Source organism: Pelophylax lessonae, assembly GCF_965119305.1.
Source record: "Pelophylax lessonae genome assembly, chromosome: 10".
Lineage (NCBI taxonomy): Eukaryota > Metazoa > Chordata > Amphibia > Anura > Ranidae > Pelophylax > Pelophylax lessonae.
Genome location: NC_138777.1, coordinates 217,453,415 through 217,479,063, shown reverse-complemented (window position 1 = coordinate 217,479,063; position 25,649 = coordinate 217,453,415). Strand labels below are relative to the sequence as shown.

General features: G+C 45.4%; 1 protein-coding gene across 1 annotated transcript in view; it reads right to left on the bottom strand.

Moving 5' to 3' along the window:
* DNAJA2 (DnaJ heat shock protein family (Hsp40) member A2) overlaps nt 1-24,875 on the bottom strand; it is a 42,879-nt gene extending 18,004 nt beyond the window's left edge. The window contains exons 1-2 of the mRNA XM_082270265.1: nt 24,669-24,875; nt 793-852 (exon numbers count right to left, since the gene is read on the bottom strand). Of these exons, the coding sequence (XP_082126391.1) occupies nt 793-852; nt 24,669-24,746 (138 nt within the window). The 5' untranslated portion in view covers nt 24,747-24,875. The remainder of the gene's footprint in view (nt 1-792; nt 853-24,668) is intronic.
* Nucleotides 24,876-25,649: the final 774 nt, after the last annotated feature.

Below are 25,649 nucleotides of genomic sequence, written 5' to 3'. Positions count from 1 at the left end.
AGAGACTGCAGGCTCCTGGGGAGAGCAGATATAGAGACTGCAGGCTCCTGGGGAGAGCAGATATAGAGACTGCAGGCTCCTGGGGAGAGCAGATATAGAGACTGCAGGCTCCTGGGGAGAGCAGATATAGAGACTGCAGGCTCCTGGGGAGAGCAGATATAGAGACTGCAGGCTCCTGGGGAGAGCAGATATAGAGACTGCAGGCTCCTGGGGAGAGCAGATATAGAGACTGCAGGCTCCTGGGGAGAGCAGATATAGAGACTGCAGGCTCCTGGGGAGAGCAGATATAGAGACTGCAGGCTCCTGGGGAGAGCAGATATAGAGACTGCAGGCTCCTGGGGAGAGCAGATATAGAGACTGCAGGCTCCTGGGGAGAGCAGATATAGAGACTGCAGGCTCCTGGGGACACCAGATATAGTGACTGCAGGCTCCTGGGGACACCAGATATAGTGACTGCAGGCTCCTGGGGAGACCAGATATAGTGAATGCAGGCTACTGGGGACACCAGATATAGTGAATGCAGGCTCCTGGGTTTAGTAACACTTTAAAACCTTCTAGCAAGGGCTCAGTTGTGTAATGTTTCTCAGCCACTGTCATTCTACGATTAGCCTGTATATTTGATGGCATCACAAACACACAATGGGATTTCTTTATCTGAACCTGTGTGCTCCATTGTTTATGAGCTTATCAGACACCAGTCCATTTATCTCCATCTGATTTCACCGACATGACACGGCCAGGTTTCTCCCCTTCTATGAACAGTTTTGGTGTAAGCCGAGGGTCATTGCTTACCTTATCTCCAGCATTTGGGTTCTTATCTGGGTGATATTCCTTGGCCAGCTTGCGGTAAGCCTGGGGTAGAGGAAAAAGTCAGAGCATTAGCTTGTATCAAATTGTGGAATGATTGTGAACAGCAAGATTTTCTGCTTTATAAATGACATTAAAGTTGAGGTTTACAAAAAATACATGTTAAATATCCCTAGCAATGGAAAAGTGTTTATACTCACCTCTCAGGTAACTTGCATCTCCTACCTCCCCTCCATTCCAGCCTCTGTCCATATCTTCAGTATTTGACACTTCTCGGATGTCCAGGCCCCTCTGATTCCTCCTGTATTGTAACTAACTGTACGGTCCGTCCAAATATTGTAAAGCGCTGCGCAAACTGTTGGCACTATACAAGTCCTGTATAATAATATTGTCCCATGCCCCCCCCCCCCAACCAAATGCCAAGTTTCCAACCACCGACCCTTAGGTTACTGCTAAGTTCTGAACAACCTTCCACTCCACTATCCAAAAATACAACAGGTGGTAGATGGATTAACAGCCCTGCCCACAGTCCAGAACCAACATTGAGAACGGGCGCTTCATTATTAATGAAGAACTTGGCATTGTCCACTGCAGTCAAGAGATGTAATGAGGAAACACTGACAACCAACTCCAAAGACGGCACCTTATCTCACAACTAAACCCACTTAACAGTGGTATGCAGCCTCTGTAAGCCTAAAGCAAATAAAAATAATATTATATATACATATATATTTATATACACATATTCATACATACATGTATATACATATATAAATACACACTAATATATATATATATATATATATATATATATATATATATATATATATATATATATATATATATATATATATATCTATCTATATATATCTATCTATATATATATATATCTATATATCTATCTATCACACACACACACTTTTTTGCTTTACAGGTACTCTTGTGGAAGGCTCTGGGGTGTCTAAAAGACCCCAAACCCCTCCTCTGCACTTAAAACGCCAAGTTTGGCTATTTTGAATGCTGTCATTTTTTTGAATCTGGAGCCAGACGGTACCCAGAAATGATGTCACTCATGACATCACTTCCGGGTTTTTGCATGGAAACGGGATCAGAGCCGAACGCGGCTTTGACCGGGTCTTTGGCAGCCGTGCAGGCTGGTTGCCCGGGTCTCACCGGTGGGACAGGTGGGGGGGGGTGCGAAAACCAATGACACCAACACAGTGATCCGTGCTAAAAAATATGCACGGTCACTGTACTAATGACACTGGCTGAAAGGGGTTAACATCTAGGGTGATCAATGAGATAAAGGTTTGCCTAGCCAGTGTTTTGGTGTACTGTGTGCGCTGCTTTTACTTAGGAAAGTCATTGATTTTATTCCCTGCTTTGTGGGGAAAGAAAATCCATTGCTTCCCTGCTGACAGGACTGAGCTCTGCCTTGTTCAGGGCTTTGTCTTGTGTGAATTCCCGGTGATCGGCATCTGCTGTGTTTAATTACAGCACAGCCGGGTCTGCGGCTGCGGGGCGCACGCCCCCCACCCCGAAGTGCAAGATCACATACCTGGTACTTGATCTGGCACAGGAGAATCATCGTAAATGTAGGCTATACGGTCGGCAAGCGGTTAAATAAGTCTTATGATCCAGGCACCTGTCAGACAGCTCAAAAAAAAGGCCCTGACCTCCATATCCTATGCCACAGTTCAGCATGGTAACCAGCCTGTCTACGTAGGTTAGAGGCAGACAGTCTTTATATGAGAACTCCGTTTTTCATGATACACCCATAGGGCATATAGCAAACCACACTCAGCTCATTTACAAGATCACAGGGTTCTTCTTCCCCTGCAGCATCCTATAAAATGAGAAATTGGCACAGCTGTGTGCATCTTTGCCCGCACAGCTACGTCATTTATCCACAAGAAGTTGTAAAATCAAAATACCACCATGGCGGGGGCTTGTAGTTCTCAATGGAACACAAATGCAGTGACGTCACAACACTTGTAGTCTGCAGATACTTCTTCCAGCTCTGTCCCATGGTATGGACCAAGGCCTGGTGGAAGAGTCATTAGGAGCCAGAGAGAATCGCACACGCAATCCTCTGACAGAAAGTGCAATGCTTTGTAGAGGTCAAAATGACACAAAAAAATTGAATAAAAAAGAAAAATAGTATAATACATTTTTGCTTTTCGCAAAATAGGGGAATTTATAACACGCAAAAGATGGATTTAAAAGCATTTTTTCCCTTCACAAATCAGCATTATAACCGGGATTCCCAGAAAAGAATTGCTGCGTCAATCGGCATTATGTGCTTAAATTGTCAAATTGCGGTATAATGTGTCATCTGTATTGTGTGATCAGGCAAATTCAGTCAGTCCGGCAAATGCTGCTAAAAAAAAAAATTTGGGACTGGTTGCCTTGGGAACTGCATTCTTTCAGGTTATGCAAAGTATTACCAAATACACTGGTGTACCAAATATTCAATTTTGCTCTCGACATGCACAGTATAACACAACACACAGACAGACACTACACAGACAGACACTACACAGACAGACACTACACAGACAGACACTACACAGACAGACACTACACAGACAGACACTACACAGACAGACACTACACAGACAGACACTACACAGACAGACACTACACAGACAGACACTACACAGACAGACACTACACAGACAGACACTACACAGACAGACACTACACAGACAGACACTACACAGACAGACACTACACAGACAGACACTACACAGACAGACACTACACACAACACACAGACAAACAAAATGACAACACTGAAACTAGAGCTGCACGATTCTGGCTTAAAATGAGATTTACATTTTTTTTTTGCTTCGATTACAGATCAAGATTCTCGGCCTAAAATCTTTTACATTATACAAAAATAAAAAATTAGGCTAACTTTACTGTTTAGTTTTTTTAAAATGCATTAAAGTGTATTTTTTCCCCCAAAAACGGTGTTTGAAAGACTTTTGCGCAAATACAGTGTGACAAACGATTGCAACGATTGCCATTTTATTCTCTAGGGGACTCTGCTATAAAAAATAAAATATGTGTTTGGGGGTTCCAAGTAATTTTCCCCCTCTAATAGGACAGTAGAGCCATTGTTTCGGGACCCCCTCTAATAGGACAGTAGAGCCGTTGTTTCGGGACCCCCTCTAATAGGACAGTAGAGCCGTTGTTTCGGGACCCCCTCTAATAGGACAGTAGAGCCGTTGTTTCGGGACCCCCCTGTTAGAACACAACAGCTCAGCGGGGGAGATCGCTGTACTAACATCAGATTGTTAGAACAGCAGCTTTACCCTGGGTTGTCAGTTTATCGTTCAACAAAGAATGGAAAAAACTGATGGTGTGTACCAGGCTTTAGGCCTCGCTCACACAGGGCAAACTATAGTATATGCCCATGAGAGGGTCGTGTTTACCTGTGCATCACATCCACTGCTCACAATTTAACATTTGTGAAGGTTTTGTTTTGGGAATCCCTCTAAAAGGTCAGCAGAGACATTGTTTTGGGATTCCCTAAAAGGTCAGCAGAGACATTGTTTTGGGATTCCCTCCAATATGTCAGTAGAGACATTGTTTTGGGATTCCCTCCAATATGTCAGTAGAGACATTGTTTTGGGATTCCCTCCAAAAGGGTCAGTAGAGACATTGTTTTGGGATTCCCTTAAAGGTCAGCAGAGACATTGTTTTGGGATTCCCTCCAATATGTCAGTAGAGACATTGTTTTGGGATTCCCTCCAAAAGGGTCAGTAGAGACATTGTTTTGAGATTCCCTCCAAAAGGGTCAGTAGAAACATTGTTTTGGGGTTCCCTCCAAAAGGGTCAGTAGAGACATTGTTTTGGGGTTCCCTCTAAAAGGTCAGTAGAGACATTGTTTTGAGATTCCCTCCAAAAGGGTCAGCAGAGACATTGTTTTGGGATTCCCTCTAAAAGGTCAGTAGAGACATTGTTTTGGGACCCCCTCTAAAAGGTCAGTTTAGACATTGTTTTGGGACCCCCTCTAATAGGTCAGTAGAGACATTGTTTTGGGACCCCCTCTAATGTGTAAGTAGAGCCATTGTTAAAAAAAGCATCAGTACATCATATTCAGCATGAAGTGTGAATTTAATGAGGCACCAAATGAATTCCATTTGCTCAGAACAAAGCCTATATATATATATATATATCTTGAAAATACGTATCCTTTAGGGAAATTCATTACACAACTAGTCAGGCAATATTTGGCAGGCAATATCAAACTTTTTTTAAAGTATATTGGGACGCCATTTCCTAATCTGATGCTTCATCCAGGAACTCTGCATGATGACTAAGCGATATTTATAGCTCATTATAATCTCTCCTTTATAAAATTACGGCTGTCATATTGTCACATCACCCATTGTAATTAACTCATGGCAGAGTAAGTCCGTGTTGTTACAAAAACCATCAACAAAATAGGACAGAATGACAAATTGTGAGCTGCGTTGTGTCCCCCCCCCCCCCCCAGCAAAACACTTCTGTCACCTAGCACACAAGTATATAATTAGGATATGAGAGAGACACAGCTAAACCCCCTATAGAACTCACAGCCAACAGTGACGGCATGGATTTTCCCAGCCTGCCTGCTTGTGACATCATCATTTTATTCCTAGGAGAGCAGATTAATCCAGGAATTATGGGTAACAAACTGAATATAATACCATAAAAGTTAACAGAAGCCATTCTCAAGAAGCCTAGGATCCTGAAACTCAGTGGACAGCCAAAGTCTGTAAATATTTCTAACCCCTTTATGAACGCCTAAGACAGTGATGGCGAACCTTGGCACCCCAGATGTTTTGGAACTACATTTCCCATGATGCTCAGCTACTCTGCTGAGTGCATGAGTATAATGGGAAATGTAGTTCCAAAACATGTGGGGTGCCAAGGTTCACCATCACTGGCCTAAGACATTGGAGCGTGAGCTTTACCTCCCAGGCACCGCTGGTCAGCTGTTTATGTGCGGTCCCAGCACAGACCAAGCTGTCCAAGGCAGCTCTCAGTCTGGACTAAAAGATGAATGGCTGGCAGAGCCCAGGTGGCACATAGAGCCAGCGAGTCCTATGTTAGGCCCCGTTCACATAGGGGCGATCCGACTTCCAGGGGCGACCTCCGAGGTCGCGGTGCGGGCAGCGCGCTGCGACCTCGGAGAGGCCGGCACGGACTTCATAACATTGAAGTCTATGACGGTCGCTCCGGGTCGCCCCAAAGAAGCTCCGGACCCTTTTTCTAAGTCAGAGCGACTTGTGTCGCTCCTATTAGAACGGGTCCGCAGCTTCCCTATGGAAGGCGACCTACGGCGACCTGGTCGCCTCACAGGTCGCCCCAGTGTGAACGGGGACAGGTAAACATCCATGCACAGGAGAACTGGTGTTTACACAAGTATTTGTAAATCAACAAAACGGTTTTTGGCTCTGAGGAAGAAGTAAACCTCTTCTAAACGCATCAGCCTGCAGGGACCCCCGTGAGGTCACCCCTTATATGTACTGGTGACCGCCCAGTCTGGGAGTACCAAGCCACAGATAAGTGGCCAGACAAGTGCTTTTAACTGTGTTTGTGTGTAGTTTTTTTATTTATTAAAAAAAATAGTGGGATAATGCAAAGGCCTGCGTGTCCTCTTTTTTTTACCTAGTCGGTGAGGTTTAAAAAAAAAAAAAAAAAGATACCAGTCCATCCAGTTCAACCTGTGGCACGTGTGCTTGTGTCAGCAATAAAAACATGACAGTGGCTCTAATGCCTCCATACTTCATCCAAAACTTAAAAAAGAAAAAAAAAAAAAAAATTGTCTTTAAACCGCATTCACACTGGTACGACTTGGACCGCGACTTGTCAGCCTGAGAAGTCGCGGTCCTCACGCTCCCATTGTGTAGTACAGGAGCCGTTCTAATAGGAGCGACACAAGTCGCTCCAACTTACAAAAAAGGGTCCTGTACTACTTCGGGGCGACCTTGGAGCGACTTGCATAGACTTCCATTATGTGAAGTCCGTGCAAGGCGCGCTGCACGCGACTTCACAGGTCGCCCCCCGAAGTCGGAGCGACCTAATGTGAACAGAGGCTTAGTCCTTCAATTACTTGAAAAAAGTATTTTCTGGCACTTTGTTTATATGTGAAAATCGGTTTTTTTTCTGCTAGAAAATTACTTCAAACCCCCCAAAAGTGTCAGTTAGGTGTCCGATCTGTCTGCCGCAATATCTTAGTCCAAAAAAAAAAAAAAAAGCAGACCACCATTACTAGTGAATTTTTTTTTTTTTTTTATAAAAATGACAAATCTTTCCCCTAGTTTGTAGACGCGATAACATTAGCACAAACCATTTTACACTTATTGGGATTTTTTTCCCCAAACACACACATATATATATATATATATATATATATATATATATATATATATATATATATATATATATATATATATATATATATATATATATATATATATATATATACATATACATACACACACACACTGGCCTAAAACGACGAAAACAATTTTAAATTTTTCTTTTACTGGGTATGTTTCAGAGAAATAAAAAATTATTTTTTTTCTTTCAGAATTGTCTTTTTTTTCTATAGCGCAAAACCAAAAAAATTAAAAACGCACAAATGATCAAATACCACCAATAGAAAGCTCTATTTGTGGAGAAAAGAAAAAGGACAATTTTATTTGGGTGCGGCATTGCACGACCGTGTAATTGTCAGATAAAGTAACGCAGTGCCATATCACAAAAAATGGCCTGGTCATTAAGGGGGTAAAACCTTCAGGTCCCCAAGTGGTTAAAGAAGAATTTAACCCTTTGTTTTTTTTTGCGCCCCCCTTATACCTTGTCTACTGGGTTGCACGCCCTAGGGAGAGCGGGTGAAAGTCCACTTTAAGTTAGCTGAATTAAAGGGGCAGAGATAACTGGAATAATATTTGTCTTCAGTGTTTAATGACATCAACATCACAAGTTTTTTTTTTTTTTTTTTTTTTTTTTTTTTATTTGGGTAAGGGGTAAAGAAAACATCACGTCCCATCTGTATTATTTGAATAAAATACTTGGATGGGACATAATGAAAGGTGGAGCATTAGAGATCATCTGTGTTTAGACGTGATATTGTAGGTAGGTGATCTTATATCACATCTTTAACCACTTAAGCCCCGGAAGATTTTACCCCCTTCCTGACCAGGGCCTACTTTGCGATTCGGCACTGCGTGACTTTAACGGACAATTGCGCAGTTGTGCGACGCTGTACCCAAACTAATTTGACGTCATTTTTTCCCCAAACACAGAGCTTTCTTTTTATGGTATTTGATCACCTGTGCGATTTTTTGATCATGCGCTATAAACAAAAAAAGGGTGACTATTTTGCAAAAATAACAATATTTTTCACATTTTTTATATGAAATCCCCCCCCCCCCCCAAAAAAAAATAAAAATCAAAAAACTTAATATTGTAGGCCAATTTGTTTTCTGCTACATATGTTTTGGGGGGGGGGGGGGGGGAGTAATGGCGGCGATCTGCGATTTATTTTGCAGGACTGCAACATTGCGGCGGACAGATCGGACCCTTGACTGACATTTTTGGGGTTACCAGTGACATTACTGCAGTAATCGGTGCTATACATATGCACTGTTACTGTAAAAATAACACTGGCAGGGAAGGGGTTAACTTTGAGAGGGAGGGGTTATGTGTGTCCCTAGGGGCGTGATTCTTACTGTGATTGGATGTGGCTTTGTGTGTAACAGCACAGATCAACGGTCCTACATAGCAGGACCGTATGATCTGTGCTGTTACTCAGGGGAGAATGATAGGCGGCTTTGTTTACATTAGCCGTCTGCCTTTTTCCCGCTGTAACCGACGATTGCGAGTGACGGGCAGACATCGGGTCTGCTGGTCACTCACGCAGGGAAATGAGGGGGTCCGTGAGCGAGCAGGAGCGCGCCTCCAGCGACGCGCGCACGCTCCCTAGAGCCTCACAGGCTAGCGCTCCGACGGGTTTAAGGTTTAAAAATGGCGCCGCCCGTCGCATACATGTCACCGCGCACGCGCCCGCCGCCGCTCGTGTAATTTCGGCTATTCCCGGCGCCGCTCGGGAGTGCGCAATGACGTGTCGGCGCCGGGCGGCGCCATTTTTAAAATGAAGGCGCCTCTGGAACAGGTAACTGAAACAGCTTCACTACCTGCCATTATGCAGGGCTGCGGGCACACTACAAGGGATGCAGTGCTGCGGGCATGGTCCACATGTACCATGCCCACAGCACTGCATCTCCTGTAGTATGCCCACAACCCCGGATCCTCTTGTACCCTGCATTCTCCTGCACCATGCCAGTCACCCTGCATTCTCCTGCACCATGCCAGTCACCCTGCATTCTCCTGCACCATGCCAGTCACCCTGCATTCTCCTGCACCATGCCAGTCACCCTGCATTCTCCTGCACCATGCCCGCCGCCCTGCATTCTCACCCTAGGCTTATACTAGAGTCAATGATTTTTCCCATCTTTTTGTGGTAAAAGTAGGGGTCTCGGCTTATACTCGGGTCGGCTTATACTCGAGTATATACGGTAATCACTTCAATACCGGATCATTTCTGACATACATGTAGAAACCTACAATTTTTTTCGTAGCTAGGAAATTACTTAGAACCCCAAAACATACACACACACACACACACACACACACACATACATATATACATCTATTCTACACACAGTATCTCACGAAAGAGTACACCCCTCACATGTTTGTAAATATTTTATTATATCTTTTCATGTGACAACACTGAAGAAATGACACTTTGCTACAATGTAAAGTAGTGAGTGTACAGCTTGTATATGTGCCGGTTCACACTGTTACGACTTGTCAGGCGACTTGGTCGCCTGACAAGTAGCGGACCGTGCTGTGCAATGGGAACCGTTCTAATAGGAGCGACTCAAGTCGCTCTGACATAGAAAAGGTTCCTGCACTACTTCAGGGCGACATCGGAGCCCTAGTGTGAACCGACACTAACAGTGTAAATTTGCTGTCCCCTCAAAATAACACAGCCATTAATGTCAAAACTGCTGGCAACAAAAGTGAGTACACCTCTAAGTGAAAATGTCCAAATTGGGCCCAAAGTGTCAATATTTTGTGTGGCCGCCATTATTTTCCAGCACTGCCTTAACCCTCTTGGGCATGGAGTTCACCAGAGCTTCACAGGTTGCCACTAGAGTCCTCTTCCACTCCTCCATGATGACATCACAGAGCTGGTGGATGTTAGAGACCTTGTGCTCCTCCACCTTCCCTTTGAGGATGCCCCACAGATGCTCAATAGGGTTTAGGTCTGGAGACATGCTTGGCCAGTCCATCACCTTTACCTTCAGCTTCATTAGCAAGGCAGTGGTCATCTTGGAGGTGTGTTTGGGGTCATTATGTTGGAATACTGCCCTGCGGCCCAGCATCTGAAGGGAGGGGATCACGCTCTGCTTCAGTATGTCACAGTACATGTTGGCATTCATGGTTCCCTCAATGAACTGTAGCTCCCCAGTGCCGGCAGCACTCATGCAAGCCCCAGACCATGACACTCCCACCACCATGCATGACACCATCTGAACCAGATAAGTTTATCTTGGTCTCATCAGACCACAGGACATGGTTCAAGTAATCCATGTCCTTAGTCTGCAGTAAACTGTTTGCGGGCTTTCTTGTCCATCATCTTTGGAAGAGGCTTCCTTCTGGGACAACAGCCATGCAGACCAATTTGATGCAGTGTGTGTCGTATTGTCTGAGCACTGACAGGCTGACCCCCCACCCCTTCAGCCTCTGCAGCAATGCTGGCAGCACTCATACGTCTATTTCCCAAAGACAACCTCTGGATATGACGCTGAGCACATGCACTCAACTCCTTGGGTGGACCATGGTGAGGTCTGTTCTGAGTGGAACCTGTCCTGTTAAACCGCTGTATGGTCCTGGCCACTGTGTTTCAGCTCAGTTTCAGGGTCTTGGCAATCCATAGCCTAGGTCATCTTTATGTAGAGCAACAATTTTTTTTCCAGATCCTCAGAAAGTTCTTTGCCATGAGGTGCCATGTTGAACTTCCAGTGACCAGTATGAGAGAGTGAGAGCGATAACACCAAATTTAACACACCTGCTCCCCATTCACACCTGAGACTTTGTAACACTAACGAGTCACATGACACCGGGGAGGGAAAATGGCTAATTGTGCCCAATTTGGGCATTTTTATTTAGGGGTGTACTCACTTTTGCTGCCAACGGTTTAGACATTATTGGCTGTGTGTTGAGTTATTTTGAGGGGGACAGCAAATTTACACTGTTATACAAGCTGTACACTCACTACTTTACATTGTAGCAAAGTGTCATTTCATCAGTGTTGTCACATGAAAAGATATAATAAAATATTTACAAAAATGTGAGGGGCGTACTCACTTTTGTGAGATACTGTATATAGGTCTCTAGGTCTGGCACTAGAATTTTTGCTCTCGCTCAGACGTTCATGACGATACGGGGGTGCTTTAACATTTTTTTTTTTTTTTTAATTTTACCCAAAACTTTTTTATACTCTAATTTTCTTTTTTTTTTTAAATATATATTAACTTTATTGCTATCACACGGGATGAACAACATCCCTTATAACAGTAAAAGTCCTCTTTATGGAGAGATCTGGGGTATTAGACCTCAAAACTCTCCTCTGGCCTCCAATGCAGCCAATCAAGACACAGATCGGTCCGATTAGCTGCTTCCCTGGCCACTAGCGACCAGGTAAACAAAGAAACAAAAATGGACAAAATTCTTGTCGCTTACCGTTTCTGGGGTCACAGAAGAAAGAACGTCAGTTCCTATCTTGCTGTGTAGGGATGTCATTGCCGACGGTCAAATCCCTCCTGGGCTCCCTGATAGGACGGTTGTTGATTCCTCTGATCGGCCCTGGGGTGGTCCGGTGGCCGTGATGTCTGCCGGGACCAGACGATCGTTCACAGGAGAGGCAGAACAGTGGTCTGCCTATGTAAACAAGGCAGACCAGCGTTCTGTAAGTGCGGAAGATGGAGATCTTAGGTTTCTGCTTAGCAGAAACGCAGATCTGTTTTCCTCCAGGCACTGCATTCCCCCCGCCCACAGTTAGAAAGCACTACCTAGGAGCACACTTAACCCTTTGATTGCCCCTGATAACCCCTTCCCTGCCAGTGTCATATAAAGTGACAGTGCATTTTTTTTTTTAAGCACTGATCGCTGTATTGATGTCAATGGTCCCAAGAGAAGTGTCACTTAAGTGTCAGATTTGTCCGCCGAAATGTCGTTATCCCGCTTTTAAAAATACATAAATTAAATTCTGATCACCGCCATTACTAGTAAAAACAATGAAAAATATTAGTGATCGACCAATATCGTTTTTTTAAAGCCGATACCGATATTTTGGCCATTGAATATCAGTATCGGACGATAATTTTGTACATTTAAATTTTTTTTCTTGACAGGTACTCGTGGAGGGATTTGGGGGTCTAAAAAGACCCCAAACCCCTCCTCTGCACTGTTCAAAACGTCAAGTTTGGCTGTTTTGAACGCCATCATTTTTTAAAATTGGGTGCCGAGTACCCGGAAGTGATGTCATGACATCACTTCCGGGTTTTTACATGGAGACCCGATCAGAGCCGAATGCAGCTTTGATCGGGTCTTCGGCGGCCGTGCAGGCTGGTTGCCCAGGTCGCGGAAGGGGAGGGGGGCGGGACTTCCCCTCCCACTCTTTGTAATGACAGCCGAGTGGCTTCTCAGCCGCATCAGTTGTCATTACAAGACAGCCGACCCTCGGCTATGGACACCGGTACCGGGGTGATGCCTCTAGCTGCAGGTATCACTCCGGTACAACACTTTCCGAAATGTCGGCAATATCGGTAACCTCCAGGGCCGATTCTGATTTATCGGGGAAAGTGCATATCGTCCCTTGATATATTGGTATTGCCGATAATCAGTCGATCCCTAATATAAGACCATAAATCCATTCCATAGTTTGTAGATGCTACAACTTTTGTGCAAACCAATCAATTTACAATTATTGGGATTTTTCTTTTTTTTTTTAACCACAAACATGTTGCAGAATACATATTGGCCTAAAACAAAGAAATTGGATTTTTACATTTTTTTTTATTGGATAGGTTTTATAGCAAAAAGTAAAATGTTTTTTAAAAAATTGTTGGTCTTTTTGTTTATAGAGCAAAAAAAAAAAAAAAAAAAAAACGCAGGAAGTGATCAAATACCACCAAAAGAAAGCTCAATTTGTGGAGAAAAAAAAAGGACATCAATTGTATTTGGGTACAGCGTCACACGACCGCGCAATTGTTAGGTAAAGCTGAAGTGGTTAATCAGTGATCAATCACCAATACTGAACAGATTACAAACTGCTATATGTATGGCCCCCATATTAGAGCACATTTCTTTTCTTAAGCGCTGGACTAACGAATGTCGCACCACTGATTGAAGCAGTACGGCACACGTGGCCGCTTCTTCACCCAAAAGCAATGCCTTCATCTCCTCTTCCACGAAACCCGTCACACCACTAAACAGGCACAACGAGTGCTTTAAGAAGAGGATTCCTCCTGAGAATTGGGATTAGAGCCAGTTCAGCCTGACAAGTTGCGCTCCCTCGCGGTCCATTGACCGCTACAGGACCCGTTCTAATAGGAGCGGCACAAGTCGCTCTGACTTAGAAAAAGGGTCCTGTACTACTTCAGGGCGACCTCGGAGCGACTTGCATAGACTTCCATTATGTGAAGTCCATGCAAGTCGCTCCGAAGTCGTGGTGCATGGTAATGCACAAGTCGCCCCCGAAGTAGTAAGGAGTCGTGTCGAGCTAATGTGAACCAACTCTTAAAGCCGGCCATAGACAAATCAAAAACCAAACAAAAATTATTGGTCCTTTTGTTTTTCGCAACAATTGTCTGCCAGCTGCGACAAACAATTTTCTTTTCACAATCAAAAGGTGCCCGATACACACAATCGTATGCGCCATTTTTGTTTTTCAACTCGTCAATGGCCAGCCTTAGTTTTGTATTTGTTTTTCTGTGCTTGATCTTAATTGTAGGCCCTGCGGGGTCCATATTTTAGTATTCAAGGTCAGGATGGTTCTTGTTGTAGGTCCTACACGGCCGATACACATTGGTTATTTTTATACTGTTTGTACTTATGCACCAAGCTCTGTTAAGCGGTTGGGGTGCAAGTTTTGGACTTTCTGAAAAATCTATTAACCACTTTAGCCCCGCTCACATTGCTGCTACTGCAGCAATGTGGCTCGTTGTCGTCCAGCGACGTAGACCAATGTCACTGGACTCCGCCCCTTGTGGGCGGTGTGATTGCGCCGCCGGAGGCTCGCTCCCGCTGTTTTCAGTCACAGTGGGAGTCGGGCCAAGGGTGGAGCGGCGGTGATCGTCGGGGAATCGAGTGTGGAGATCCGCCCGCTTGTGTAAAAAAAGCGGGCGGATCTCCTAAGTGACAGACAGTGACAGATTGCAGGGTTCAGCATAGCTGAACATGCGATCTGTCCCTGTGTCACTCAGTCACCTCCCCCCACACACGTCAGTAAGCACCAGGCATACATTAACCCCTCCCTCTCCAATAAAATTAACCCCTTCCCTGCCAGTGTCATTATTACAGTAACAGTGCATATTTATAGCACTGATTACTGCAGTAATGTCACTGGTACCCCCAAAAGTGTCAAAAATGTCAGTCAAGGGTCCGATCTGCCGCAATGTCGCATCACTCTGCATACAGCTGAAGCCACAGCCAATCACAGTAAGAATCACGCCCCTAGGGACACACACAGCCCCTCCCTCTCAAATAAAGTTAACCCCTTCACTACCAGTGTATTTTTACAGTAACAGTGCATATATATATATAGCACTGATTACTGTAGAAATGTCACTGGTAACCCCAAAAGTGTCAAAAATGTCAGTCAAGGGTCCGATCTGTCCGCCGCCATTACGCGTTAAAAAAAAAAAAACAACAAAAATGACAAAAATCTTTCCCTTAGTCAGTAAACGCAATAACTTTTGCGCAAACCAATCAAAATACGCTTTTTGCGATTTTTTTTACCAAACATATGTAGCATAAAACAAATTGGCCGAAAATGTTAAAACATTTTGATTTTTACATTTTTTTTGGGGGAATTTCATATAAAAAAAGGGAAAAATATTGCTATTTTTGCAAAATTGACGCTCTTTTTTTGTTTATAGTGCGTGATAAAAAAAAAAAAAAAAAAAAAAAAAAAAAAAAATCGCACAGGCGCCAAAAGAAAGCTCTGTTTGTGGGAAAAAAAGGACGCCAAATTCGTTTAGGTACAGCGTCGCACGACCGCGCAATTGTCCGTTAAAGTCACGCAGTGCCGAATCGCAAAATACCCCCTGGTCGTTTAGCAGCCAAATCCTCCGGGGCTTAAGTGGTTAATAAAGAGAAGAAAAAAAAAAAAAAAGGGAAGGATCCCCACAACACTCATTCTGAAATATTTTGGCCGGGTTCACAGAAGACACATTCACACCAATGATTCAGGTTCTCACATCCTTGAACTGTATACAGCAGGAGAGGAGCGTGTAAACAAAACAAGAGTTTCACTTTTACTTCCACATTCTTGGAGCAAAGGAAGGGAAACCCCCAGTATGGGACAACACCTAGCGGGCATATTTATAGAGTGGTGAATGCGACATTCCACACAGTGGCTTAGGCTGTATTCACACTGATGCCTATTTGCTGCGATTTTATCGTACTAAAAAAATGGGGAAAAAAAACAAACCCCATAAGGCTAGCTTCACATCTGTGAGAGGGATTACAATGGCAGGAATGCACTTGTTCCTGCAGCAAGGGCTGCGGTTATAAATTGTGGGAGCCCGTACAGCCTACCTGATGGGCCCCCGCCATCTTTAACCCCACCTCAAAACAAAATGCAGGTTTGTCATTTACATATGCGTGCAGGACCAACGCGCACACTCGCAATTGCGCATGGGCACAGGGTCTTTAACATGTTTAAAATGTTAAAAAAAATAAATAAATATATATATATATATATATATATATATCTCCCCGATTCCAAAAAAAGTTGGGACATTGTACAAATTGTGAATAAAAGGCCATGTTTACCACTGTGTGGCCTCCCCTCTTCTTTTTATAAAAGTCTGCAAACGTCTGGGCACTGAGGAGACAAGTTGCCCGAGTTTAGGAATAGGAATGTTGTCCCATTCTTGTCTAATACAGGCTTCCAGTTGCTCAACTGTCTTAAGTCTTCTTTGTCACATCTTCCTCTTTATGATGGGCCAAATGTTTTCTATGGGTGAAAGATCTGGACTGCAGGCTGGCCATTTCAGTACCCGGATCCTTCTTCTACGCAGCCATGATGTTGTAATTGATGCAGTATGTGGTCTGGCATTGTCATGTTGGAAAATGCAAGGTCTTCCCTGAAAGAGACAACGTTTGGATGGGAGCATATGTTCTAGAACTTGGATATACCTTTCAGCATTGATGGTGCCTTTCCAGATGTGTAAGCTGCCCATGCCACACGCACTCATGCAACCTCATACCATCAGAGAATAATGCCCCATACACACGTGCAGATTATCTGCAGACTTACCTTTTCTATGTAGTGCAAGGGCCTGCCGGATTGCATACAAATTGAAAAGTGTTTAGGTTTGACCTCATATTATATGGTTTTGGCAAGTCTGCAGACAAAAGTCTTCAGATTATCTGCACGTGTGTATGGGGCATCAGAGACGCAGGCTTCTCAACTGAGCGCCGATAACAACTTGGGTTATCCTTGTCCTCTTTAGTCCGGATGACATGGCGTCCCAGTTTTCCAAAAGGAACTTCAAATTTTGATTAGTCTGACCACAGAACAGTTTTCCACTTTGCCACAGACCATTTTACATGAGCCCAGAAAAAATGCCTGCGCTTCTGGATCATGTTTGGATTTGGCTTCTTTTTTGACCTATAGAGTTTTAGCCGTCAACGGCGAATGGCACAGTGGACTGTGTTCACCGACAATGTTTTCTGGAAGTATTCCTGAGCCCATGTTGTGATTTCCATTACAGTAGCATTCCTGTATGTGATGCAGTGCCGTCTAAGGGCCCGAAGATCACCGCCATACAGTATGGTTTTCCGGCCTTGACCCTTACACACAGAGATTGTTCCAGATTCTCTGAATCTTTGGATGATATTATGCACTGTAGATGATGATAACTTCAAACTCTTTGCAATTTTTCTCTGAGAAAATCCTTTCTGATATTGCTCCACTATTTTTCACCGCAGCATTGGGGGAATTGGTGATCCTCTGCACATCCTGACTTCTGAGAGACACTGCCACTCTGAGAGGCTCTTTTTATACCCAATCATGTTGCCAATTGACCTAATAAGTTGCAAATTGGTCTTCCAGCTGTTCCATATATGTACATTTAACTTTTCCGGCCTCTTATTGCTACCCGTCCCAACTTTATTGGAATGTGTAGCTCTCATAAAATCCAAAATGAGCCAATATTTGACATGACATTTCAAAATGTCTCACTTTCAACATTTGATATGTTATTTATATTATATTGGGAATAAAATATAAGTTTATTAGTTTTGTAGTCCATTCCTTTTTTACTCACAATTTGTAGTGTCCCAACCATTTAAAAAATATTTTTAAATCTTTTTAGTTGCTGTCAGAAGGGATGAACAACATCCCTCATGATAGCATGGGCCATGACAGGCCCTCTTTATAGAGAGATCTGGGCTCTATAAGACCACAGATCTCTCCTTTGGACTCCAAAGCATGTGATCAAACCAAGACTGGTTTGATCAGATGCTTGTTCAAACCGCTAATGGTTTGTTTGCATGAGATCCGACACCACAAATGATGAAATCCTCACCGCTTCCCATTTCTGATGTCACACAATGGGAGGAACGTTAAATTTACTAAAGGCAAATCCACTCTGCACTACAAGTGCACATGGAAGTGCAGTTGCTGTAGATCTGATGGGAAGATCTGAAATGGAGGGGGGGGGGGGGGGAGCTCTGCTGATTTCTATCATCCAATTATGTGCAAGCAAAAATGCGTTTATTTTCCTTCCAATTTCACTTGTAGTGCAGAGTGGATTTGCCTTTAGCAAATAAACCCCGGTGTCCCCGGAAACCGAATGCTGCTGGTCACATTCTTACCAGGCTACCTGATTGCTTGGGAGAGCTCGGTAAAGGCAGTGACGGGAGGGATTCCCTTCCGCCACCTCTAAAAAGGTAATCCAGTGACTTCTTAGCCACTAGGATTACTTTTACTCTGGGCAGAATCGCAGGGGGGTAAAACATGATATTTCGATCATTGATGCAGTGATTATCGAGATACCGCCCCTCCAATACAGTCATTGGGCAGGAAGTGCAATCAACACGCATGTACATCTTTACTGCCCCCCAAATGCAAGCGTAAAGTAGCATCTCGTATTTTATGATCAGAATGAAAAAAAAAAAAAAAAAAAATCACACAGGCAGCGCAGTCAGCAGGCGCTCCATCATGGCTCTGTCTAGAGCAGTGGTCCTCAACTCCGGTCCTCAGGGCCCACTAACAGGCCAGGTTTTAAGTATTACCTTGGGGAGATGCAGACTAGAGTACTGAAAACACTGAGCAGCAAATGATATCAACTGGGATGCATTTCACTTATCTTGCAAACCTGGCCTGTTAGTGGGCCCTGTAGGCCAGGGTTGAGGAACACTGGTCTAGAGGTGCACTGAATGGAAATGTTGGTGCCAAAACCGAAAATTACATTTTTTTTTTTTTTTTTTTAATATGTAGATTATATATATTTTTTTTATATATAAAATTGTATTATATTTTACTAATATATTTAATATTAAAATTTAAATATGAATTTATTGCTGGCCATTATCTTCACCTTTAGAGGATGAAAAGCTCAAGAAAAATGCATCCCTTAAAATTCTATGTATGTCTTCACATTGGTTCATTGCGATTCCATTGTGGTGTTAAAAAAAAAAAAAAAAAAAAAAACTGCACCAAAAACGCACCTCCCTGTTGAAATGAATTAAAAAGGCAGCAAGAGTTTTCGGGTCACATGGCCTAAGAAAAAAAACACACTAAAAGCACAGTAATGTGTGGTAAAATCCCATCAAAATTGTGTGCGTTTTCGGCGCCATTATCAGCAAAATGCTGATAATATCATAGATGAGATCACGCCGAGTAGATATTATTTATTATTTCAGGTACTTATATAGCTGTCAATTTACGCAGCGCTTTACACATACATTACACATTCACATCAGTCCCTGCCCTCAAGGAGCTTACAATCTAAGGTCCCTAACTCACATACATACACAGTAGGGCCAATTTTATACAGGATCCAATTAACCTACCAGCATGTCTTTGGAGTGTGGGAGGAAACCGGAGTATCCGGAGGAAACCCGCACAGGGAGAAGAACATGCAAACTCCAGGCAGGTAGTGTCGTGGTTGGGATTCAAACCAGCGACCCTCTTGCTGCTAGGTGAAAGTGCTACCCACTACACCCTGTGCCGCCCAGATACCCAACAGGTTACAAATTAAAATTGCGCATACTCCTGGAATGGTGACAAACTACGGTCATTAAAAATCCCCATAGGCGATGCTTTAAAAACGTTTAGCGGTTACCAGTTTAGAGTTACAGGAGAGATTTTTTTTTTAGAATTATTGCTCTCGCTCTGGCGATCGCAATACCTCACGTGTGGTTTAAACACTGTTTACATTTGCGTGCGCGACTTACGTATGTGTTTTCTTTTGTGTGCAATCTCACGGCGATGGGGGCGCTTTAAAAAAATGTTTTTTTCCTATTAAAATTTAAGCACAGTTTAAACAAATAAATAAATAAAGCTGATCACTTTAATTGCTGTCTTGCTCTGATGATCGCGGCGATACCTCACGTGTGTGGTTTGAAAACAGTTTTCATTTGCGGGCGCAACTTGCGTATCCGCTTTCTTTCGTGTGCAAACTCACGGCAACGGGGGCGCTTTAAAAAAAAAAAAAAAATGTTTTCCTATTTATTTTATTTTTAGCACGGTTAAAAAAAAAATAAAAATCTGATCACTTTTAGACTCCATTCACACCAGCGCGACTTGTCAGACGACTTGTCGCGCTCCCTCGCGATCCATTGACCGCTACAGGAGCCGTTCTAATAGGAGCAACACAAGTCGCTCCGACTTAGAAACTAGAGACTACTTTGGGGCGACCTGGGAGCGACTTGCATTGACTTCCATTATGTGAAGTCTGTGCAAGTCGCCCCCGGAGTCGTGGTGCATGGGAATGCACAAGTCGCCCCCGAAGTAGTACAGAGTCATGCCGCCCCAGTGTGAACCGACTCTTATTGCTGTCACAAGGAATGTAAACATCCCTTGTGACAGCAATAGGCAGTGACAGGTACTCTTTATGGAGGGATTGGGGGTGTAAAAGACCCCAAAACCCCTCCACTGCACTTCAAAGTTTTCAAAATGCCAAAATCTACATTTTTGAATACTGACACTTTTTTTTAAATTTGGCGCCGTTAGCCGTCAAGTAAGCCGGAAATGATGTCATGACTCCACTTCCGGATTACTAAATTGAAGACACGATCAATGCTGAATCCAGGTTTGTTCAGGACTCCAACCAGCCAGCAGAAGTGCCAACTGCTTGCTCGGGTCTCATGGTGGGATGGGACCCCGCGGAAAGTGGGGGGAGCTTCCCCTCCCACTCGCTGGGATAACGGCCGAGCAGTTTCCAAATCGCATTGGCTGTTATCTTCTGAAAGCTGGCCGCCGGCTCTAAAGAACGGTACCGGGGTGATGCCTGCAGCTGCAGATCATCCCGCTACAACCACTTCTCCGAGCCGACATACCGGTACATCGATTAGCGGGAAATGGTTAAAAAGTGATTCTAAAGTTTTATTTTTTGATTAAAAACGTTTATTGAAAAATTTTCAAATAAAACATTTGTATAAACATAGTGAATACGAGTATTTTTCAGAACAGATATACATGTGTGTATTAATCTTACAAAAATATAAAATGTAACAAAAATAGGGTATAAAAAAAAAAAAAAAAAGAAGCTTTTTATGTAAGTTTTATTATCTTAATGCATTCAATTCATTAAGATAAAAACAATCATAACTGTACTAATCGGATAGTTAGTACAGCGGCTCAGACTTAAGGGTTGTTGGTTTGATTCCCAACCACGACACTCCCTGTATGAAGTTTGCATGTTCTCCCTGTGCGGTTTCCTTCCATGCTGGGGGGTTAATTGGCTTCTGTCTGGATTGGCCCTAGTATGTGAGTTAGGGACCTTTAGATTGTAAGCTCCTTGGGGGCAGGCACTGATGTGAATGTATGACATGACAAATAAAGTGTCGTGTAAATTGATGACGGCGCTATACAAGTAATACATAAATAACATTCTTTGGTGGTGAATCAATCGCCGCCATTTACAACACCGAGCAGGAAGATTCCCCGAGGTGTAAATCACACAGACAGCCTCTGTAGGCCTTAAAGCAGCCGAGTACAAGAAAAAACAATAACAATGCAGGTAGTGTGGGGGGGGGGGGGGGGGGGTGGCGACCTTTTCTAAGTTGCCTCCTGTCAGAATACAATAGCTTAGTGGGAGGAGATCACTGTACTAACATTGGATAGTTAGTACAGTGACTCAGACCTGAGCTGTGTTGAACGAAAAAAAAAAAAAAAACTAAGTGTGTTCTAGGCTAGGCTTTCGAACCTTATTAGATGGGGGGCTGGATACCAACCCCCTGGCCTTACAAGAAAGGGGGGGGGGGCCCTGGCCCTATCTATAACTGCCCATAAATGGATGGAAATTTGGTGATTCGGCTGAGTTGTTCCCATGATCAGCGCCTCTTACACAGGAATGTTGTTATATTCTCAACTGATCAGTGCCTGCAGCCAATCAGCTGCTGCGCTGATCAGCGTATTCTGACAGCAGGGGAGTCTCACATTCTGTTGTTTAGAGGGGGGGGGGGGTTACTCTGAGTTTTGTTGCACTGATCAGCGCAGCAGCTGATTGGAAGCAGGCGCTGATCAATCAAAAAGATAAACAATCCTGTGTAAGAGGCGCTGATCATTAGACCGACTCCTCCCACACAGGAAGTTGGCTCAAAATTTGGCCAATCTCTACTGAATCACCAAATTTTGAGTGGCTATAGATAGAACTACACCACTCCCCCCCTCCTTTTATAGGAGGCCAGGTGATTGGTATCTACCCCCCCTTTCTGATAAAGCCCTCATACGGGCCCCCCCTATCTGATAAAGCCCTCATACGGGCCCCCCCTATCTGATAAAGCCCTCATACGGGCCCCCCCATTTCAGATAAAGCCCTCATACGGGCCCCCCCATTTCAGATAAAGCCCTCATACGGGCCCCCCCATTTCAGATAAAGCCCTCATACGGGCCCCCCCATTTCAGATAAAGCCCTCATACGGGCCCCCCCATTTCAGATAAAGCCCTCATACGGGCCCCCCCATTTCAGATAAAGCCCTCATACGGGCCCCCCCTTTCAGATAAAGCCCTCATACGGGCCCCCCCTTCTAGATAAAGCCCTCATACGGGGCCCCCCCTTTCAGATAAAGCCCTCATACGGGCCCCCCCATTTCAGATAAAGCCCTCATACGGGCCCCCCCATTTCAGATAAAGCCCTCATACGGGCCCCCCCATTTCAGATAAAGCCCTCATACGGGCCCCCCCATTTCAGATAAAGCCCTCATACGGGCCCCCCCATTTCAGATAAAGCCCTCATACGGGCCCCCCCATTTCAGATAAAGCCCTCATACGGGCCCCCCCATTTCAGATAAAGCCCTCATACGGGCCCCCCCATTTCAGATAAAGCCCTCATACGGGCCCCCCCATTTCAGATAAAGCCCTCATACGGGCCCCCCCATTTCAGATAAAGCCCTCATACGGGCCCCCCCATTTCAGATAAAGCCCTCATACGGGCCCCCCCATTTCAGATAAAGCCCTCATACGGGCCCCCCCATTTCAGATAAAGCCCTCATACGGGCCCCCCCATTTCAGATAAAGCCCTCATACGGGCCCCCCCATTTCAGATAAAGCCCTCATACGGGCCCCCCCATTTCAGATAAAGCCCTCATACGGGCCCCCCCATTTCAGATAAAGCCCTCATACGGGCCCCCCCATTTCAGATAAAGCCCTCATACGGGCCCCCCCATTTCAGATAAAGCCCTCATACGGGCCCCCCCTTTCAGATAAAGCCCTCATACGGGCCCCCCCTTCTAGATAAAGCCCTCATACGGGCCCCCCCTTTCAGATAAAGCCCTCATACGGGGCCCCCCCTTTCAGATAAAGCCCTCATACGGGCCCCCCCTTTAAGATAAAGCCCTCATACGGGCCCCCCCATTTCAGATAAAGCCCTCATACGGGCCCCCCCATTTCAGATAAAGCCCTCATACGGGCCCCCCCATTTCAGATAAAGCCCTCATACGGGCCCCCCCATTTCAGATAAAGCCCTCATACGGGCCCCCCCATTTCAGATAAAGCCCTCATACGGGCCCCCCCATTTCAGATAAAGCCCTCATACGGGCCCCCCCATTTCAGATAAAGCCCTCATACGGGCCCCCCCATTTCAGATAAAGCCCTCATACGGGCCCCCCCATTTCAGATAAAGCCCTCATACGGGCCCCCCCATTTCAGATAAAGCCCTCATACGGGCCCCCCCATTTCAGATAAAGCCCTCATACGGGCCCCCCCTTTCAGATAAAGCCCTCATACGGGCCCCCCCTTTCAGATAAAGCCCTCATACGGGCCCCCCCCCTTCTGATAAAGCCCTCATACGGGCCCCCCCCTTCTGATAAAGCCCTCATACGGGCCCCCCCCTTCTGATAAAGCCCTCATACGGGCCCCCCCCTTCTGATAAAGCCCTCATACGGGCCCCCCCCTTCTGATAAAGCCCTCATACGGGCCCCCCCCTTCTGATAAAGCCCTCATACGGGCCCCCCCCTTCTGATAAAGCCCTCATACGGGCCCCCCCCTTCTGATAAAGCCCTCATACGGGCCCCCCCCTTCTGATAAAGCCCTCATACGGGCCCCCCCCTTCTGATAAAGCCCTCATACGGGCCCCCCCTTCTGATAAAGCCCTCATACGGGCCCCCCCTTCTGATAAAGCCCTCATACGGGCCCCCCCTTTCTGATAAAGCCCTCATACGGGCCCCCCCTTTCAGATAAAGCCCTCATACGGGCCCCCCCTTTCAGATAAAGCCCTCATACGGGCCCCCCCCTTCTGATAAAGCCCTCATACAGGCCCCCCCTTCTGATAAAGCTTTTATAGGGACCCCCCCTTTCCGATAAAGCCCTTATACAGCCCCCCCCCCATTTCTGATAAAGCCCTCATACAGCCCCCCCCTTTCTGATAAAGCCCTTATATGCCCCCCCCTTTCTGATAAAGCCCTTATATGCCCCCCCCCTTTCTGATAAAGCCCTTATATGCCCCCCCCTTTCTGATAAAGCCCTTATATGCCCCCCCCTTTCTGATAAAGCCCTTATATGCCCCCCCCTTTCTGATAAAGCCCTTATATGCCCCCCTTTCTGATAAAGCCCTTATATGCCCCCCCCCTTTCTGATAAAGCCCTTATATGCCCCCCCCCTTTCTGATAAAGCCCTTATATGCCCCCCCCCTTTCTGATAAAGCCCTTATCTGGGCCCCCCAGCTTAGAAAAGGTCGATGTCTAGGCCCCTCCTCCTGATAATGTCGGTCCCCCCAGGAGTGAAACACCTCGGTCCCTCTTCCCTCAGGTCGGTCTCAAGGCCCTCCCCCCTTCTCCCCTAGGCCGGTCTCCCCTCCCCCCGTGCCGGTCTCCGGCGTCCCCTGACTCACCTTCTTCAGCTCGTTCTCGGTGGCGCCGGGCTGCACCCCGAGCAGGTCGTATAGTTTGGTGTCGGCGACGTTGGCCATGTCCGGTGGAGGGAGCGAGCTGTGCTGTTCCTAGGTTATGGTAGGGGAACGGGAAGAAGGAGAAGAGACCCGGGGGAACGAGGACAGAAAGAGGCCGGAAACCAGGACGGCGACGTCACGTAACCCATGTGACCGGCTTACGTCACACGACCCCGCCCAGCCGCTGGCAGCATTCCCCATCCTCCTTGTTTACTGCTACAGGAGGGCTGAGGGGGCTGTAGGCCTCAGGGGGTCATGTCAGCCTCTGAGTGTGTAGGGGGAGGAGGAGTCAGGCTGGGATTTGTAGTGACCACAGGGTGACCCTACAGGAAATGTTGGAAACAGTATGACAGCATAGAATCACACCACTGACACCGCATCAAATACTGCATCTGACACCGTATCCGATACATCTAACACTGCATCTAACACTGCATCCGACACCGCATCTAACACTGCATCCGACACCGCATCCGACACCGCATCTAACACTGCATCCGACACCGCATCTAACACTGCATCTAATACCGCATCCGACACCGCATCTAACACCGCATCTAACACCGCATCTAATACCGCATCTAATACCGCATCTAACACCGCATCTAATACTGCATCTAACACCGCATCTAATACCGCATCTAACACCGCATCTAATACCGCATCTAACACCGCATCTAATACCGCATCTAACACCGCATCTAATACCGCATCTAATACCGCATCTAACACTGCATCTAATACTGCATCTAATACTGCATCAAACACAGCATCTAATACTGCATCTAATACTGCATCCGACACCGCATCTAACACCGCATCTAATACCGCATCTAACACCGCATCTAATACCGCATCTAATGCCGCATCTAACACTGCATCTAACACCGCATCTAATACCGCATCTAACACCGCATCTAATAC